We start from the raw sequence: 19417 nt of genomic DNA, 5'->3' as shown, positions 1-19417 counted from the left end.
CCTTGAGGAAGAACCACCGAAGAATAGGTGAATCGGAGCCAAAGAAGACCCCTCAGGCTTGAGAGAAGCTTCCAAAGATGTCGTGGCTGATTCTTGTGCAAGTAGAGATGCCAAAAGAGTAGGACCAGAGCTCACAGGGACAAGCCCATCTCAAGCAGTGGAAACCAAAACCACGTTACCTAACCGGTGATCCTTCAAGAACATCTCAAACCCAACCTCCGGCAACCCCAGCACCGAGCCTACCACCGAGCCAGACCCAAAACCTTCCTCCGTCAAGATCTTCGGCGAAGAGATCTCATCAGAAGCTTTGCGAGTTCCCACCAAAATCGACGGTCCACACCCAATGTCTTTGGGCTGAAGAGAAGACTTGAAAAAAAAGCTTAAAAACCAGACCCGAAGACTTGTAAACCGATTTGAGGTGAATAATGACCTTCTTGCTGATAGTCTTAGGCCTGAAACCATTGGGCTTAAAACCCAACCCAACTCACCGACCCAGATATCCTCTGACCCGAACCATCACTAAGCGAGAAAACCCTAGAAACATCTTCAACCAAAAAATGACGAAAATGCCCTTCGTCTCTTTCGCTGTGACGCTGGATAGAACCGCTGATGACCCGAGACCCTTAAATCAAACTCGTACCAGTTCATCGTTGTTTGCACCTCCTCACCATTCGCCAACACCGAAGGAAGCAGATCGAGAGGAGTCACGAACACCGGCTTCAACCCCACAACCTTCTCATCAGCTCTGTCCACCGAGCATAGCACTGCCGCGTAGGAGCGACCGCACAAGATACCCCCCTTCTGTTTCCCCTCCGAGAAAGGCACCTCAGAAACTAGCGGCCACTCCTTTGCTTCGAGGAAAGCCATCATCTGCCACAACTCACCCACAACCCGAGACCAACCCCAACCTTCACGGCCTTCAAGGAGCCAAATAACCCATTTTCAACCACCCTTAGCGTAGTCTACCACCTCTAGGTAGCGGCCGGCCTTGTTACCACCCCCTCGGACCATCAAGGCTTTCACATCCTCCCGAAAATACTTGACGAAGTCCTTCACTAAAGCCTTCAATGCCTCCTCAACAGTGGCCATCAACCACACTAAATCTTGGAGACCCAAAAAAATGAAGGGATAATTGCACCATTGGTCCCTGTAATTGGCCTAAATTACAAATCACTTCATCTGCTATCAAAATTAATTCAAAAATCCATGTGGTTAGCTTAATTTACAAAATGCTCCCTAAATCAAATTCTGTTAAAAAATTTGATAGATTCTGTTAGGCGTCAGGTCAGCGCCAATAAGAAGGCGACACGTGTCAATATGAATAAAAAAATATAAATTTATTAAAAATATAAATAAATAAAACTTAATTTAAAAATAAATAAATAAAAGAAAAAAGAAAATAGAAAAAGGGTGGCTGCAGGTTAGAGGTGGCCTTAGGGCTACCACTAGATCCATTTCGGGGTAGCCGGCCCCTGGGGGGGCCTTCGAGCCACCCCTAGATGCATTCTGGGGTGGCCCGAAGGCCGCCCCCATGCCCTGAGGGTGGTCGCACACCACTCTCAGGCCCCGATAGCCACCCCTTTTCTATTTTCTTTTTTAAAAAAAATAAAATAATAAATAATAAAAATTTAAAGTTTTATTTATTTATATTTTTTTATTCAGATCAACACATGTCGCCATCTTATTGGCGCTGATGTGGAAAACTAACGGACTCTGTTAATTTTATTGATGAAAAACGACTTCAGGGAGTGATTTGTAATTTTAGTTTACCACAAGGACCTTACAATAATTTTTTATACCACATGGAGTGATTCGTAATTTAGGCCAACCCCTGGGACCAATGGTGCAATTTTTCCAAAAATGAACCCACAAAATCCCTTCCTCCTCTCCTCCAAGCAAAGTTCAAACGCTTCTGCCTTGGCCGAAAAGGAGAAACCTTTAGCTTCCACAGAGAAGCAACACTCCATCTTTGCTTAGTCTGAAGAGTTACAAGAAGAAACACCATGGAGACATACCCACGAAACAGCCCCTCATCACCATCAGCCAAAAACCAGCACTAAACGAGCTCAGAAAATGAGAAATCAGAGAAACCAGTATGTCGCACCCAACAAAAATGAACCAGAACCAAGCTCTAAGACAAATATGAATTAAGATAAATCTCTTTGTAATTTCAGAAATAAATGTGTAGTCCATCTATATGCTCAAAAAGTTTAGGCTAGAAAAGAGAAGAAGAAGCATAAAATTCAAGCTTATTTGAACCATGAATTACAAAAATATACAGTAGTGTGTGATAACTTACCATGACCATCCGTACTCCTCGACCAATACCTAATCTCAACCCAACACCTATAACTCATAATTAAAAGATTTCATTCAATCCCTGAAAGATAAACTAGTCATAAAAGATGCTTACTAGATTACTATTTAACATAAACCTCCCAGATCATGTTTTATCTTGATTTCTAGAATCCAGCATCCACCTTTTGCATTTGAGGAAAAAAAAAAAGACCAAATCTTTATTGCATCATCAACTAAGCTAGTATAAAGTACAATCATGGCTATTGATCAATGAAAAAAGAAAAGAAGTAGAGAGAATTTACCCTCTTAGTCTTTGAAACTTTAAAGGGTAATGCGACAGTAAAGCCTACAAAAGCAGAAAAAGATATGTAATTATGGGATCTGATAGGAGGGAGGAAAAAGGTCAAGATAGTAAATATCAATCACACCTAGGAACTATGTCCCATAAAAAAAAATATAATAAAAACCATATAATGCAGTTTTAGCAAACACTACACCAGCATTGTGATCTTTAAGTGCCAAAGTAGAGATACATTACTAAAATAGTGTATGCATTATCACATTATGTCAACTATGCTCCTAATAATCAATTCCATGGTCAAAATAGAAACTAGATAGAAGAAATTTATTCTTCTTGCAGGTGTTTACCAAATCAAGCCTGGTTAATTTATTGTAGACCCACATAATCCACATTAATTAGCTAAGTATCCTAATAATGTGAAATACAAATAACTGTTAAAATGATGGCAATAGACCAAAGAGTCTTCACATACCACTGCACTAGAATCTCCTAGGACACGTGGCTGCCTCATATGACGTTCTATTCTAGAAGTTTCATATTGCGGTTTCCAGATTTCGTCAAAAATGTGATCATTCTCTGGGTCGGACGTTTGGGTTCTGGGTGTTTTATGAGATGGAGTTAAGGTTTATCGTGGAGTCGAAGACTTTTGTCTTCTCGGTTCTGGAAGGGGCGTCGATGATGAGGGTGGGGGAGAAGAGAAAAAGCTTCTCCGGCGAAATCTTCATTAGTTCTCCTTGCTCTGAGTGGTTGGCTTCAACTTTGGAGCTTCTTGTGGATTTTCCAGAAGATCAAGATTTCATCAAATCTTTCAGGGAAGATTCGAAAGTCTTGATTGCTCGAAGAGGGTGTAACCAAGCCGGCCGTTTCTTAGAGGCAGCTTCTTTCGGGATGGGTGGCCGGAAAGGTTTTATTCTGATCCCTGAGGGATGTGGAGGGTGGGGTTGGATCAAATTCTCCGAAGAGCTGAGGAAGATCGCTGTTTCCGTTTCTGCTTCAATGGGCGGGGGGGATGGGTTCTTGCAGGAGTCGGTGGAGATTAAGGGGAAGAAAGTAGAGGCTTGGCCAGGTTTGGTTCCTGTTACAAAGGGGCCCTCCTTTGTGGAGGTGTTGAAGACAGGTTCGGCCGCTGGCATGAAGAAGGCGCCTTTTGTGGGGGGTCGTTTGTCTGGGAGAATGGTTACGCCAGTGTGTGAGCTTGACCTTCTTCCGACGGTGAGGGTGATAGTTGCAGATCGGAGGTCGGCGTTGGACTGTTCTACCTTGGAGTCTCCTTCGTTAGATCTGTTGGGTAAGGACCAGCCTCACCGTTCGATGGGTAAGACCTTGTTTCCACATGCGAGTTTGAAATTTGAAATTTCAAAGTTGCGCACGTGGAGTAAGCGGGTCATAGGTTTCAACTTGGATTTGGGCCGGGCTGTAAAGAAGATTCTGGGCCGGCTTGCAAGAATCGGACGGAGTCGAAAGGGATTGCGTTTGGGTCGCTTCCTGAGTAAACCTAATTCCTTACGGACGTCGAGCTTCTTGCCGGAGACGATGCTGGTGACTTCCTCTGGGCCGTGCGATCTCATTCCGTAGGAGTCTCCCGTTGAGATTCCCTTGTGCGAAGATAGAACTGGGGGTGGGTTGTCTATGGTTAAGTCGGTTCCTTTGTTCGTCTTCCCTCCTCTGCCGACTGTGAAGACGCCGTCGCCGGCGACTTTGCCTTCGGCGTCGACTGGGCTTCTGCGTGGGACAGAACTCTCCGACCCTTCTGTTCCTTCACATTCAGGGGATTCTACATTGGGGAAGAAGGTTCGTTCCTTCCCTTCCCCCTTGATGCCTAGTCGACCATTTCAGCAATACTTCAGGAGGGCTAGGGAGCTCAGGGCAGGGCGTTCAGTGGTTTGGAATGATGGGCTTCTTGCTGACTCTTTGGAAGCCTCAAAGCTGTCCTCAGAACCTGTCCTTTTTAAGGTTACGGGTGGAGAGGCTTGTGCGAAAAAGAAGACAGAATTTCCAGCAAAAAAGGGTCTGTTTAGGAAGGGTTTTCTTAATCTTCCCCCGAGTGTTCCTGCCCCTCCCGTTGTGCTGCAGGAGGTCGTCGGGGTGGTACGACCTTCCTCTCCTTCGAGTGGCTGCTTCTCCCCTTGCTCCATTGAAAGAACTGGATTCTTCGGTTTTGATCACAACGGAGAGATTGTGGATTGGGAGAAGGAGGAAGATGACTTTTGGGATGGATCGCCATTGGATTGGGCATTGGAAGGGGCTTTTGGGGAGGAGGCCTTGGCAATTAGGGAAGCCATGGAAGAAGATTTTCAGCGGGAGAAGATGATGGCGCGCCAAAAGTCTAAAGGGAAAAGGGAGCTACTAAATTTGCATAGCTCAATCGATTATGGTGATGCTAAAGTTCCTTCTAGGAGTAGGAAAGGCAAGGCACACATGATGTAGGTTTGTGTGCTTTGGTGGGTGGGTGGTGGGTTTTTTTTTTTTTTTTTTGTTCTTAGTTGGTTTTTTAGTCTGGGGTTTTTCTTCGTTTTCGAGGGGTTCGGGTTTTGTTGGTTCTATTAGGTTTTAGCGGGTTAGCTTTGGTTGTTTCTATGTATACTTCCTGTGTACTTAGGGGCGCCTTACGCTTTCTTTAATAAAGTATTCTTACCTATCAAAAAAGATTTGTCAATATTTAGAACCGTGTGTCAAATATTAGAAGAAAAAAAATACACATTTTTCTCTACTTTTCTATACCACACTAAAAAATAAAAATTACTCATGCATTGCTCAAGGTTGTTGTTAGTATGCTAAATATGGGATTTTAACTTCTAAAAGCAACATACAAATTTAACTTTTTTTTAATGGTAAGTATTATATCCAAAGGAAAACTGTACAAAAGTACAGGGGTTATACCCCACGAAACAAAACGAGAAAAAAAAAATAAAGGAGCAAAAGTGACAAGGCTAAGAAGGAATTCCAATTAAGGAAGCCCCTACTCAACTAAGAAAACAAAAAGGAGTACAATGCTAACGATTGAAAATTTCCTCTAAAACTCCCCATATCCTCTAAAGCTACCTATTTTCCGAGGATGACTTAGGCCCATGTCCTGTGAAAATCTTCACCTCACATAAAAATCGGAACTGTTGGAGATGGGTTCCCGCATTCCTTTCTCTCAAAATAAAATACACGGAAACAACGAACATCAAATTGCAAACCAGACTAAGAAAAGACTAGCTCAGAAAATTTTGAGGGTTTTCCCCAGCTGCTCTTCGACGATTTCAATGCAATTAGAAACTGGAATGAAGCTATGGGAGGTTCTTGGAATAGCCTTCATGGAAGAATGACCAAGACGAATGTATCTCTAGGGCAGGGATGGAAGGCTTAAGATATAGTAGGTTCTACTTCACTTTGTCAAATAGAAGAGATGAAGACCCCCTCCTTAGAAAGTTTGATCGGGCTCTAATAATCAACATGGAGTAGGAACTAGGAATGCTCCTTTCTGAGGGCAGAAGTTCAATTCCTCGCTCTGGGAGTTTCGGATCATTCTCCCCTTGTGATTAAACTCGTTGCTTTACTAAGCGCGAAGATTCCATTTAAAATTTTCAAGTTTTGGGCAGACCATCCAGATTTCTTACTGTTAGCAGCTAAAATGTGGGAAGAAACTGTTGCAGGGACTCAGATGTACCTACTATGCACGAAGCTTAGAAGATTGAAGGTTGAGTTGAAGTATAACAAGGAATCTTTCTCTAACCTTTCAGACCATGCAAACCAAGCAAAAGAGAAAGTGGAAAAAAATCCAGAGGCTGATTCAGCTCTCCTTTGATTGAAACTTTTCACAATGAGGAGTCATTTGGGATTAAGCAGTATGGAGATGCAAGTAGGCTGGAAAAGAGTTTTCTCGAACAAAATTCCTGAGTTCAATGGCTTAACCTTAGAGATCAAAACTCTTAAGTTTTTCTTCAAAGCCGTAAAGTTGTAGTAAGATTATCACTGTGTGCAACATTAATGGGACTAGGATAGATACTCTGAAGGAGGTCAAAGAGGTTATTTTCACTGTTAGAATATTAATTAATTCACCCCTTCATTTTAGCTTAAGCTTTTGGGATAAGTGACAATTTAACATGGTATTAGAACAAAAGTCATGAGTTCCAACCCTGACTCCACAATTCACCTCCCTCCCCCCAATTATAGTTAAATATTCAACATGTTGGGCCTCACTTGTTAAGAGTGAGAGTTTGAGCTCATATGTGAAGGGAGTGTTTAGAACCTAAATCGACCCAGATATGCTAAAAAAAAAAGAGATGAACCATATCTCCCTAACCCAGGGGGAAAATGTATTGAGTTTAGCTTATGTTGTATGTCATAAAAAAAATAAAAATAAAAAATATATATATATATATAAGACCTAGGGAGCGTAATAATATTTTCTCAGAATATTATGAGTTTTGGTTGATCTCTCATTAACTCTTGTAGAAAAGGAAGTGTCACGCCCTTTAATGGGGATCAGGTTCGAGGGATGTGACAAAGTAGACCTCATGAAGGTGTATGATATGGTTTGAGGGGATTTCCTTCTCTAAGTCCTAAGAGTTGTAGGGTTCCCAGATAAGGTTATCAGACGGATATCGAAGTGCATTTATACTCCCAGGTTCTCTATCAACATTAATGGAGAATTAAAAATGGTTTATTTCCAATAGGGGAAGGCCTTAGACAAGGCAACCTTATCTCACCCTACCTTTTTGTCCTAGCTACAGTAGTCTTACCAAGTTTGATGACCAACACATACTGGAGCAGTGCCAATTCAAGGGAAGTGCAATAACGAGCAGATAACCCACTTGTGTTTTGCGGATGATCTCCTAATTTTTTATAGGGTTGGGCGGGTTCTATTTCCATTGTTGTTGACTGTCTCAAGCGTTTTAAGGAGCTCTACGGTCTAGTTCCTAACTCAGACGAAAGCAACTTGTTCACTTGTGGAGTTTCTTCCTATGTCAAGTCACAACTCCTTAACACTTGCAAGGAAGGTTCCCTCCCTATTAGGTATTTTGATGTCCCTCTCATTTCCTCCAAACTCAATGCTTCGGATTGGAAAGTGTTGGTGGAGCAAATTGTGAAGAAGGCTAAAAGTTGGACCAAAGGGCTCTCTCCTACACAAGTTGACTCTAGCTTATCAAATCCATCCTCTTCGCAACTCAAGTGTACTGGTCTTCGCTAATCATTTTGTCCAAGCCGTTATCAAACAAGAAGAGGCATCACTCCCTTAGCGCTAAAGGAGCCAAGATGGCTTAGGATCAAATTTGTCTGCCTAAGGAAGAAGGTTATTTGGGCATTAAAAGTATGGAGCAATGGAATAAGGTTGCCATGATGAATTACTTTTGGCACTTGTGCTCTGATTCTAGTCACTCCATTGGTCCAACTAGGGCTGCACCTAATTGGTCAAGGTTAAAAAAATTTGGGAGTTGAAAATGCCCCGTTGATTGCTCTTGGAGCAAGAGAAAAATCCTCAAGCTTCGGCCTTTACTTCTAGAGAAGATGAGATACCGAGTGAGTAATGGTGAGTCCATTCCCCTTTCTTTCGATCTGTTGGCATCCCATTAGGCCCCTTGTTGACAGATTTGGTGAAAGACTAATATATGACTCAGAACTTGACAAAAATACTAAGGTGAATATTCTAATTGATGGTCAGGATTGGAAATGACCAGTTGCTCAGTCAATTGGTTGGATTGAATTGAAGCGTGCTACACCTCCAACCTTTAGACCGGACATCGAAAGAGGATAGCCTATTATGGTTGATGCCCCTACTAGTAAATTTTCTATTTGGAATGCTTGGGAGAACTCTCAGTCCTGGAATCAGGTGGTAGACTTGCACAAAGGTTGTTTTGCATAGTAACGCAATCCCACGTCAAGCTTTTATCCTTTGGTTTGCTATTTGCGATGGTTTGTATTCTTGACGCAAACTCCAAATGTTGGGTATCATTCGGGAAGTTGAATGTGTGCGTTATGGTTTAGGTAGGGAAGATACCGATCATCCGTTCTTTGAATACCCCTTCTCAAAGAGAATTTGGTGTGATCTTGGTGGCAAACGTAATATTTTGTAGTTCTTGAGAAGCTAGCGGGACAATAGCAGGTGAGTAGCCCAGGATTTCAGAGATAAGTTTCTTCTTCGAGTGGTTTGCAAGATCATGTTTGCTTCAACAGTCTGACAGTTGGAGAAAGAGAAATGCCCAAATACACCACAGCCATTCTAGGCATGTTAGTAAAGTAATTCAGGATGTTTGTTTAGCGGATGAGCTAAATTCAACAACCTCCATGACTTGAATCCATCTTAGGTAAATCGATGGCTTCAACAGTCATCGGGTATATCAGAGATGATTTTTTGCATCTTGGTTAGTCCAAGCTTCTTGGTTTTCATTGGGGTGGCTCTCCTTAGCTCCAACCACTCAGCAGATTGAGCAGCTGACCAGTTCCACTCCACACCAGAAATGATGGCTTCCACTTTTCCATTAATGCTAAGACCCAAATCGTGTATAATCCTTTTTCCCATATTTGGTAGCTAGTAGCCCTATAGGATGCTAATTGTCAAAGTACAAAGAGACAGAAGATCCATCACCTACTTAATACTCATCTTCTCCTGAACCAGAATTCTAAGCTTGAGAATTTTCCACCATCTCCAAGAGCACTCTCCTAGGCACTTCAAGCTGGCCAATATTGATGTGCCATCATCTGAACACATGCCACTAGTGCTTCACCATGACTCCTAGTTCCAATGCTCCATGTTTTTTATAACCCGATGACCCTCTTCCTTAGGCAAACATACCTCGTTCCACGGAATCTTGGTTCTCTTTGAATTCAAATCACTACTTGGCAAAGAAAAGTCCTAAGGGCACCTTTCACCTGCTTGCTCACAACCTTGGCGTGGATAAAGAGCAATGCCCAGTAAACTTGGATTGCAAAGAGAATCGAGTTCACCAGTTGAAGTCTGCCCGCGTAGGAGACCACCCTGTTGGTCCAATTCTTGGCTCTAGCCACAATGCACTATACAATGATCTTACAATCCGTAGCCTCGAGTTTCCAGGAAATGAAAGAAATCCCCAAGTACCTCACTGGTAAAGTGCCCACATTATACCCAAGATATTAAGAACCTATTCTCATATGCTTGGAGACACACCACTTGTAAAGATGATACTTGCATCCGGATTTGGTGAAAGACCACACATTTCTTTGAAATGTCTAAGACAATCTGTCACTCTACCCACTGAAGTCGGCTCCACTCTACAGAAGATTATCATGTCATTCTACAAAGCACAAATGGGAAATTTGTTCCTTCTCACACTTCCAATGAAACTTGAAATTCCCTTCATCTATCATGTTGTTCAGAGACCTGAGAAAGCTTCCATTACCGACACAGGGGTAAGGGGACATTGGATCTCCTTGGCTCCTTAATCCAGCCAACCACTTTCACAGAAATCCCAACTTCAAAACCTCTAAGAGAAAATCCCATCAAACAGTATCACAAGCCTTCTTAAATCGACTTTTAATGCACACCGAGGCAAAATTTGGTTCATAAGATAGGTCCAAAGAAGCACCTGAGCAAGGAAAATGTTATCAGTAGTTCTTCGACCCTCCACAAAAGCTGTTTGCTGCTTCCCCACAAGTTGAGAAAGGAGTGGTTTGATCCTGTTGGCTAGGATTTTGGGTTTTGCAGGTGTTTCTCTCTTTCATTTTTCCTGCTTTGGTGTTCTTTTTGTAAACTTCATGTATGCTTAGGGGCGCCTTTATGCTTTTAATAAATTTCTTTGATTACCTATTTAAAAAAAAAAAAAAAATTGGCAATGCCATTCTAAATCAAATTGCAACAAAAGATCAATCTGAAGTCTTTGAGGTAGGAAGGGTTTGGAACCTTAAGGAATTAGAGCTATGGCAATGGCATTGGTCTCATTGAGCAAGTGACTAGATTTCAAGAAATTTTTGATGGCTACAATTTAACAATTTTTTTTTATAAGCAAGCAAAGAAATTTTATAAAAGATGTAGGCACCCCTTAGCATACAAGGAATATACAAAAGGACACAAAAACAAAAACAAAAAATGCAAAAAAGACAAGAGAAACAAGAAGAAAAAAACACTCACAAAGACCCAACCATAACAGAAAACCCAAAGCACCCTAACATTACTTCACAACAAGAGCCCTCTCGCGTTTGCCCCGAGTAGAACCAAGAAATAGCATTAAAAAGCGTCAAGCACCCCTAAGCATACAGGGAGTATACAAGGACACCAAAACAAAAGGAAAAACAGACAACAAAAGGAAAAACACCTGCAAAAACCCAAAAGACAGAAGACCAACCCTACCACAGAAGCCTGGGATACATTACGAAACGACAAAGGCCCTCTTGTCTTTAACCCGGCTAGAAACAACACCCCTAGCATCAAAATTGATCGAGGGTTCTAGATTCTACAGCTCCCTTTTCTCTTTTTGCTTAGGAGCAAAAACAGAGTCCTCTTGACGTTGCCCCTCATCAACTAAAGTCAAGAAATCCAGAAAACCCTTTTCAGTCCCCCCCCCGTAAGAGACCCCCATCGTGTGATTACATGACCTAGAAACTTCCACTGCCCCGGGGTATCCAACAACCCCTCCCTCAAGATCACCCCCCTTCGAAGATTCACCCACCTCGAAGACCCAGGCAACCGGAAGGATGGAGAGCCCTTTCCCCACCTAGCGCCGACATGGACTAGACCACAACCCCAACCAAGGGCTGAGAAGGAACACCCAAAGACTGTGCCATCGGAATACTAATCGTCGCCACAGCCTCAGCAATCAAGGAAGCATCCACCTATGCTCCCCTGCCTCTCTTTGCTTTCCGGTGATATCTTGCACGTACTTGGAATCTGACAGGTAGATCGGTGCCCACACTCCAACATCACCAGAAGAAAAAAACGGAGTCTTTTGTACAAAGCAGCCGCCCCTGAAGAGGTGCCTCTGAAAGTAACAGAACCAACAACAATGCATTCCAACGACAGAGAAGACCCCTCGGACCTGAGAAAAGCAGCCAATGGCGCTGAAGAAAACGCCTCCAAGGAGAGGAAGGAATTCGGGTGCTCAGAAAGCACCAGACCACCGCCGCCTAACGAACGCCCCATCGAGAAACCCACATCTACCGTGTTAAAATGTCCCACATCGCCAAGAGATATATGACCTGGGCACTTTATAAGCCATGGTGTCCCCTCATCTCTCAAGACATCTTTTGAGAGTAAGTAAAGCCCATGAACTTTTACAAACCGATGGCAGAGAAAGGAACTCAGTGGCAAAAGATATCAGCTGGAAAGGAATGGCGTGCATAGAAGACGTTGAATTAGCAACTGAAGAGCCACCCATAGCTTCCTGTGGCGAAGAAAGAACAACAGCGGTAGAAGGCCTCTCTAAGAAGGTCTCCGAAGATGTTACCTTTGGTGGAAAAAAGAGGCGTGCACTGAATACGCCAGAATATCAATTGACGAGCAGCCCAAAGCTTCCGGCGCCGGAGAAGAACCATCGGTGTCCACCAAAGACATAGTCGCACTTAGACCCAAGCGTTTAGAATCCACACCCACCGAAAATGCGTCAGATCCATGAACTAGGTCACAACCCATCTTTTTGGTCTTCTTGAAATTGGGCATAAAGCCCATCCTACTGGACTCAGCCCGTAACTGAACCCCTCTAAACAAAGATTTAAAACGCTTAAACACCCGGCCAACCCATTACTCCCCACTTGAGTTCAAGCCCAATCTCGTCCTACGCTCACAAGCCCAGTCCAGCCACTCACCAAATTTCTCGAGAAGCTTCCTAATAATCGCATACTCCTACGCCGATACGTCAACTTCAAACTCGATGACACCCTCTACAACCCTATACTTGGAGCACGCCAATCTGCACCCTCTGCAATTTCGAAACCTGGAGCCATCAGCATGAAGGTCTTTACACAGTGGACCAGATGAAGACCTCTCCATTGTGAAGCAATCCACCGCCTGTCGGACCGTCTCTTGCTCCAGACCTAGCAGAAGAATCTTCTCCACCTTGCACCAAACCACCTCTGGCGAATAGACCAAAGGCCCGCTATCTTTGACAAAGACAATTGTCAACAAGCGCACCACCTTCACAAACGATGGAGAGCCCACTACCTTTCCTAAATTCTTCCCACCAGAAGATGAAGCCACCACCGTGGCTTCAAAAAAAAGCTAGAGCTTTACTCAGCTCCACAAAAACATGGTTCAACCTTGCCCATCACGCCCTTCGGGAAACAAGATCATCCCTCTTTGGCCACCCACAACGTAGACCGCCACCTCCAAGAACCGGCCAGACCTATTCCCACCTCTTCAACGATGGTCACCCTCGAACCCTATCTATAGTTAACAAAATCCTCAATTCTAGGATTTCGCAACACCTCTTCCACCATCGACAACAACCAAGCAGCGCATCACAAGCCCAACAGAACAACCCCAAAAGATCCTTTCCTCTTTTCCAGCACCCGCGGCTCAACTGATCCTTTTACCACCGAGAAAAGGAAGGATTTAGCCTCCACAAAGAACCAGCTAACCATCCCCAACCGCACACGGCAACCCCCGAAGGGATCGCAACAGTCATACCACCACGCGCCACTCACATGGCCGCTAACCAGAATGTAGCAAGCTTCCCAAAAACTAGTTGACGAGTCAACCAGGCCAACCCAGAACCTTATCCTCTTCTAATGGCCAGGTTGGGGAAAAGTTTTTTGAAAGGGAAGAAGGAGAGAGAGAGGCTACAATTTAACATTTTTGAAATACTTTTTTACAGCAGTTGTAATAATAAAAGATAAAGTTTATGTACAAGGTGATATATAACATCAATATCAACTAAAATATAACACATATCCAAAGGGTCTAAAAAGGTTCCTGTTTCCAAATCCACTTGAAACTAAGACCATAGGGATACATCTTCAACCACAATCAATGTTATAAAGTACAATATTGGGGAACCAAAAGAAATTTTTCCTCGATCACAATTGACTTTGGTCATACGTGGCAATGTACTATGTAGGCAAAAACACTAAAGACCACCTGAAACCTGCTTCAAATTCATCCCTGCCTATGAACCCCTTAGTCTGCAAGGGGGAAGGCAATACTAAATGAAGCAGTACTCCACATGCATAGGCCCTTCATCTTTATTATAGTTTTTTCCCTTGATGACCATAATGAGAAGATATGAAGAAAACAAAAGAATATATGTAAGGACAAGTTGTCCTACAAGGAAAAGAGACGGCCAGTATATAAAGAAAAAAAATAGAAGAAACGAAAAGTAAGCCCATCATAATGTATAAATGTGCACGCTAAACTTCTCTAGGGTTGCTTATGGAATTATATTAGATAAAAAACTGCTTATAATGAATACATGGAGTAAATAGTGCTACTTTGATCAAAGATTAAGCATAGAGCAATAACAAGCATGGACAGAATAAGCATAGCCAACTAAGAATTTGATTTCTTCTAAGTTCAGTGTGATAGTTACAACTGCAACCTCTAGCGTTTCACTTGCAACAAGAAATTGCTAACCAAGAAGAAAAGAGGAACTACCTTATGGGTGGGTGGAAGCTTTTTATAAGATCTTTCATATCTTTTGACATCCTCTTCTGAAGCATCTGGATAGCTATGTGAGAAGTCCATGCAAGGAATGTACTAGCATTAATACTAGGGACAAAGATGACATGCACTATCTAAAGGTAACAATATCAAAAAAATGATAGGGAAAGATCAATGATTAGAAAATGGTTGCAGAGCACATGCACAACATACAAGTCAAAAGGCTAACTAGAGGAGAAAAATTAACACAATCAAATACAGAATTGCAAATATAAGCTTTTTTTTTTCCTTTGGTAACTGTAAACAAAAGTTTTCTTTTCCAATAAAAAATAAAATAAAAAAAAAAAAAAAAAACTTATAACCGTAAACAAGAGAAACAAGGGGAGAAAGTAGCTTATTTGAGTGGAAGCCTTTGCCTCGTTTTTCAAGGTGTTGCATTTAGCTAGAGTGAGACGGGTAGGGGAGGACAAGTTGTGGTGGGTCCCTTCCAGAAAATGGTTTGTTTGGTGTTAAATCTTTCTACCAAAGTGAGATGGGTAAAGGGAGGACAAGTTGTGGTGGGTCACTTCCAGAAAAGGGTTTGTTTGGTGTTAAATCTTTCTGCAGTGTCATTGATTGTCATGATTGTGACTATTTCCCATGAAAAAATGTTTGACGAACTAAGGTTCCATTGAGGGTGTCTTTTTGTTTGGTCGACAACTCTAGGAAAAATATTTACAATGGATAATCTCCAAAAGCAACACGTCATTGTGGTTGATTGGTGTTGCTTATGTAAAAGGAATGGGGAGTCAATGGACCATCTTTGGCTTCATTGTGAGGTTGCCTACGCCATTTGGAATGTTTTCTTCAGTTGATTTGGGTTGTCTAGGGTCATGCCTAGACGAGTTGTCGATTTGTATGCTCGTTAGTGGATTGCTAGCAATACTATTGTGATGCGTGGAAGATGGTGTCTTAGTGCCTTTTGTGGTGCCTATGGAAAAAAATGAATTATAGAAGTTTTAAAGACCGTGACAAAACTTTGGAGGAGATTAAGTCTCCATTTTTCAACACATTGTATCTTTGGACAGCTGCTTTTGTTTATCCTTTAGAGATCCAGTGATCGGGTGCTCGTTCCTGTGGTCGAGTCCGTCAATGAGGTTGCCGTCCCTTCCTCTCTTCCGGCGCTGGTGTTGCGTCCGCCGGTGTTTCTGAGTGTTCTTCCTTCTGGGGTGCGGCCTTCTTTAGTTTCAAGTTCTTCCGTATCAGGGCTCATACTTCGGCAGGCAGGGGTTCTTCTGTCAGCTGGGGTGAGGTCGGGCGTTGAGGTCTTTCAGTTTGGGGAGATTGGTGACTCGTCTGTCGGTGCTGGGCGTGACCACGTCGACGTTGCTCTTAGTGCGCCTTCTGGTTCTTTGTACCGATCATCGTCTCTCAGTCGGCAGGAAGGGATGCTTGCGGATGTCCCTGCCTTGGGAAGGAGTTTTGGTAGGGTTAATCTTTTGGGTCTTCCTGGGGTTTCGGTTTCCTTTCCCTGTGGTCAGTGGGTTTTGTTTCCTCATTGGCCAAGGCCGGTCCCCTTTGTGTTTGGGCACCCCCAGTTAACTGGTTTGTCGTCTAGGGTCATTGAGATGGGGGAATCTTCAAAGGGGGTTGATCCAAAAGGAAGTGTTGCTGGGTGCCCCCTGGTTCCTGGTTTGCCGTCTGGGATCGTTGAGGTGGGGGATTCTTCTAAAGGGGTTGTTCCAAAGGATAGTGTTGTTGTTTACCCCAGGGTTGTGGAAGATAGCAAGTCGTGTTTTCGCACGATCGGGGTTTCGTTCGTGGGATCTTATCAGAAGGGATTTTTAGATTTTTTGGCTTTGATCGAGGATGAGCGCTTTGACTTTGAATCCCCTCCTAAGAAGGATAAGGAGATAAAAAGGAAAAAGGGGAAAAGAGAGGTCAAGAATCTAGAATGTTCTATCAATTTCGATGCTAGGGGAATGGGTTCTAGTCGGGACAGGGGCAAGAAGATGGGGGTTTGATGTAATTTTCTTTTTCTTTTTTTCTTTTTTTTCTTCTTTTTTTTTTTTTGTCCTTTTTGTATACTTCTTGTATGCTTAGGGGCGCCTTTTACGCTTTTTAATGATATTCTGTTTATTACCTATCAAAAAAATGATTTCCTTGTTCTTTTTACTCCTCCTAGTTAGGTGGTTTCTCTTGTATACTTCTTATGTACCTGAGGGCGCCTTACGCTTTTAATGATATTTCAATTACTTATTAAAAAAATAATAATAATAATAATAAGCTGATATCTTTATCTTATGGAATTGAAAATATAAGTTGAATGTACATGATTAGGCAACGCACCAATCCCAGCATAATGACATCAATCACAATTAATCAATGGATAAATAAATTTATATATTACACATCATTATCAAGCTATAACATCAGCAATCATATAATTATCATAAAGCTCAAAATTATTTGAAATATCAACCCTAGAGGAAAATTAATTTTCTATCCACTTAAGAAAATATGGGCAAAGGGAGATAAAATGCACTTTCTGGGGGCAAGGTATGAAGACTTGTGAATCCGACCACATCATTATTAGTTGGTCATGGGCAAGAGCTTCTATCTCTAACTCGTTTTCTATCTCCAGTATTCTCATGCGTTTTTAGGTTCCTCAATGCATCATTAGATTGATCAAGACTTGATGTTGAGATTATTGAGGGATCTTTGTGTGTGTTAGATTATTGAGTGAATTATTTTGATTAATGGGTGTTCGTCTGAATTCTTTCAGTGCTGCCAGTATTCCTTTGCAACAAGTATGGGCAAAAGCCCTGGATCCAACAGATCCACAAAAATATCCTTGAGGGATTTTGTTAATCCTCACCAATCTATGCAAGGAAGTGCCATGGACTTAGAGCTAGGGAGTGAAGATGAACAAGCTGTTTCAGACACACACAAAGTCCTTTAGGCCAAAGTCCTTAACTTCCTCCAGGAGGAGAAGATAACAAAGGAATAACTTGTTTCTAGGTTCCAAAAGTTGTAAAGAAGAGATAAATGGCTCTTGTAGGTAAATGGCTTTGGAGATTTGGGCATGAGGAGCATTCCTTATGGAGACAGGTGATTGATTCAAAGTATGGGCTCAAGAGAGGAGGTTGGTGCTCAAAGGAAGCTCGAGGTCCTTAGGGGGTGAGCCTTTGGAGGAAAATTAGAAATGGTTGGGGTTCTTTTTCCAATTTCCTATCCAACTAGGTTGGTGATGGTTCTCACATTAGTTTCTCGCATGATGTATGGTGTGGAATAGAGCCACTTAAGCATTCTTTTTCCGAGCTCTATTCCACTGCTCAAAACAATGAGGCCTTTGTGTCTAATAATTTGGACCTATCCAGTTCCTTTATCCATTGGAATCCTAATTTTATTAAGGCTTCACATGAATGGGAACTGGAATATTTTGACTCGTTCTTTAGTCTCTTATATTCCTCAAAGACGCATCCAGGGGAAGTGGACAACTTGTTGCGGACTGCCTCTAGCAGCTAGAAATTTACAGTGAAGAGTTATTATACTTTGTTACAGTCAGATGAGCAAACTTCTTTCCCTTGGAGAAGTGTTTGGAAGGTCAAGGTGCCTCCTCGCGTTGCTTTCTTCTTGTGGACAGCAGCACTTGATAGAATTTTCACAGTGGATACTCTTAGAAAGATGGGCTTCTCTTTAGCTAATTGGTGTTGTCTGTGTAAAAAGAATGAGGAAACGACTAATCACCTTCTCATCAATTGCGAGTATACTTCAGCTCTCTAGCAATTTATTCTTAATCTTTTTGGAGTCTCGTGGGTTATGCCAAGCAACATCCAAGAACTTCTTCATTGCTAGATAGTACAAGGGAGGAGACATCCCAAAGAGGCTATCTGGAAAGTTATTCATGCCCTCTTAATGTGGAGCATTGGAGAGAAAGGAATCGTCGTATTTTCAAAGATAGTGAGCCAAACGTGCTCTTTCTAAAATCTTCTTTTTTGAGATCTATTGTATTGGGTTCTTGATAATGTTCCTAACTTTGTCTCTACAAATCTGGTTGACTTGATTAGCTTTTTACATTGTAGCAGCTTATAGGGTTGAGTCCCTATTGTATACTTTTCGTGTACAAGGGTTTAACCTTTTTTTTTTCTCAATAAGATCTGAATTATTCCTTAAAAAAAGCACCAGGACTCTCTTAGAAACTGCAAGAAAGCTCTATATCCTTAAAATACTACGCAGCTTCACATAAAACAGGTTCACAACTCTTAAACCAATTACCAAATTTAAAAAAAAAAAAAACAGTTCGAAACAATCTTCAACACCACATACGACTGGTTTCCATTGGAAACTGCTCAAAATGTCCAATTGAGCCATCCAAACATAAACTTCCAACACTAAATCAATTCCCAAGTACCAAGTAACATTAAAGATGTTATAACTCGCAGTTCAATTCCAAAAAAAAAAAATAGTAGCTACTTTTACTAGACTTCCCAATCTCCAATCCGCCTCAAATTGATTCAATTCTGAGAGTAAGAGAATCAACTCGATCTTAGTCTTAAAGGTTCCAAGAGCACAAGGAGAGAATATAATCGGCTGACGGCGTTGTTCCATATGACTTAAATATTAACTCAAAGTTCAATTTTAAGAAGAAAAAAAAAACTAAAAAAGTGAAATATAAATGACCCAATCGAAGAAGAAAATAGGCATACTTGAGGTAGGCGCTAACGATGCGCCTAAGGGATTTGACCTCCAGGGCTTCTTCAAGCTTCCTCTGACGACGTCGTTCCTCATCCTCCTCCGCCCCTACTCGCGGCATAGACATTTCTCCCTCAGATTCTCGTTCCATCAGAAGACAGACCTGTTTTGTTTTGAGTTTCGCGGCTCTGCAGTAGAGAGTGGAGCCTTATCGGAATTGCCTATATTACCACATATATTAGCCCGAACAAAAGGAAAGCCGGACTAAGCTCTTCGGCTCCTCAGTAATACAATCGGGTCTTTCGGGCTTTGCTGGGGGATGCGGGTACTTTGGGCCACACCAAATAAATCTACTAAAGTTCATAATTATTCAACTCGACCGGATATCAACCAAGCCTGACACATCGATCCTCTCCGGGGACCACAGCTAGAATAATGTTAAAAGGAAGATTCATGTTTTTTTTTGAATTTTTTCAAAATTGATATGACTTTCAAAATCACTACTAAATGTGTGATAGATCATTATTGAATTTTGATTTATTGACGATTTTAAAAATCACATCAATTTTAAAAAGATTTAAGAAGGATATGAATCT

The 19417-nt window shown here is 42.0% G+C and overlaps 1 protein-coding gene across 3 annotated transcripts in view; it reads right to left on the bottom strand.

The window, feature by feature from the left end:
• The window catches only part of LOC133861625 (uncharacterized), a 35907-nt gene extending 16739 nt beyond the window's left edge, over positions 1 to 19168 (bottom strand). The window contains exons 1-3 of one of the 3 annotated variants that reach the window (XM_062297418.1): positions 18836 to 19168; positions 14142 to 14214; positions 2601 to 2644 (exon numbers count right to left, since the gene is read on the bottom strand). In XM_062297418.1, coding sequence (XP_062153402.1) covers positions 2601 to 2644; positions 14142 to 14214; positions 18836 to 18972 — 254 coding nt within the window. In that variant the 5' untranslated portion in view covers positions 18973 to 19168. The remainder of the gene's footprint in view (positions 1 to 2600; positions 2645 to 14141; positions 14215 to 18835) is intronic. The other 2 variants (XM_062297417.1, XM_062297416.1) reach the window with 2 other exon arrangements.
• Positions 19169 to 19417: the final 249 nt, after the last annotated feature.

The sequence above is a fragment of the Alnus glutinosa genome, chromosome 2 (genome assembly GCF_958979055.1).
Source record: "Alnus glutinosa chromosome 2, dhAlnGlut1.1, whole genome shotgun sequence".
Classification (NCBI taxonomy): domain Eukaryota; kingdom Viridiplantae; phylum Streptophyta; class Magnoliopsida; order Fagales; family Betulaceae; genus Alnus; species Alnus glutinosa.
The sequence above is the reverse complement of the archived record's forward strand: the minus strand, read 5'-3'. Positions and strand labels throughout refer to the sequence as shown.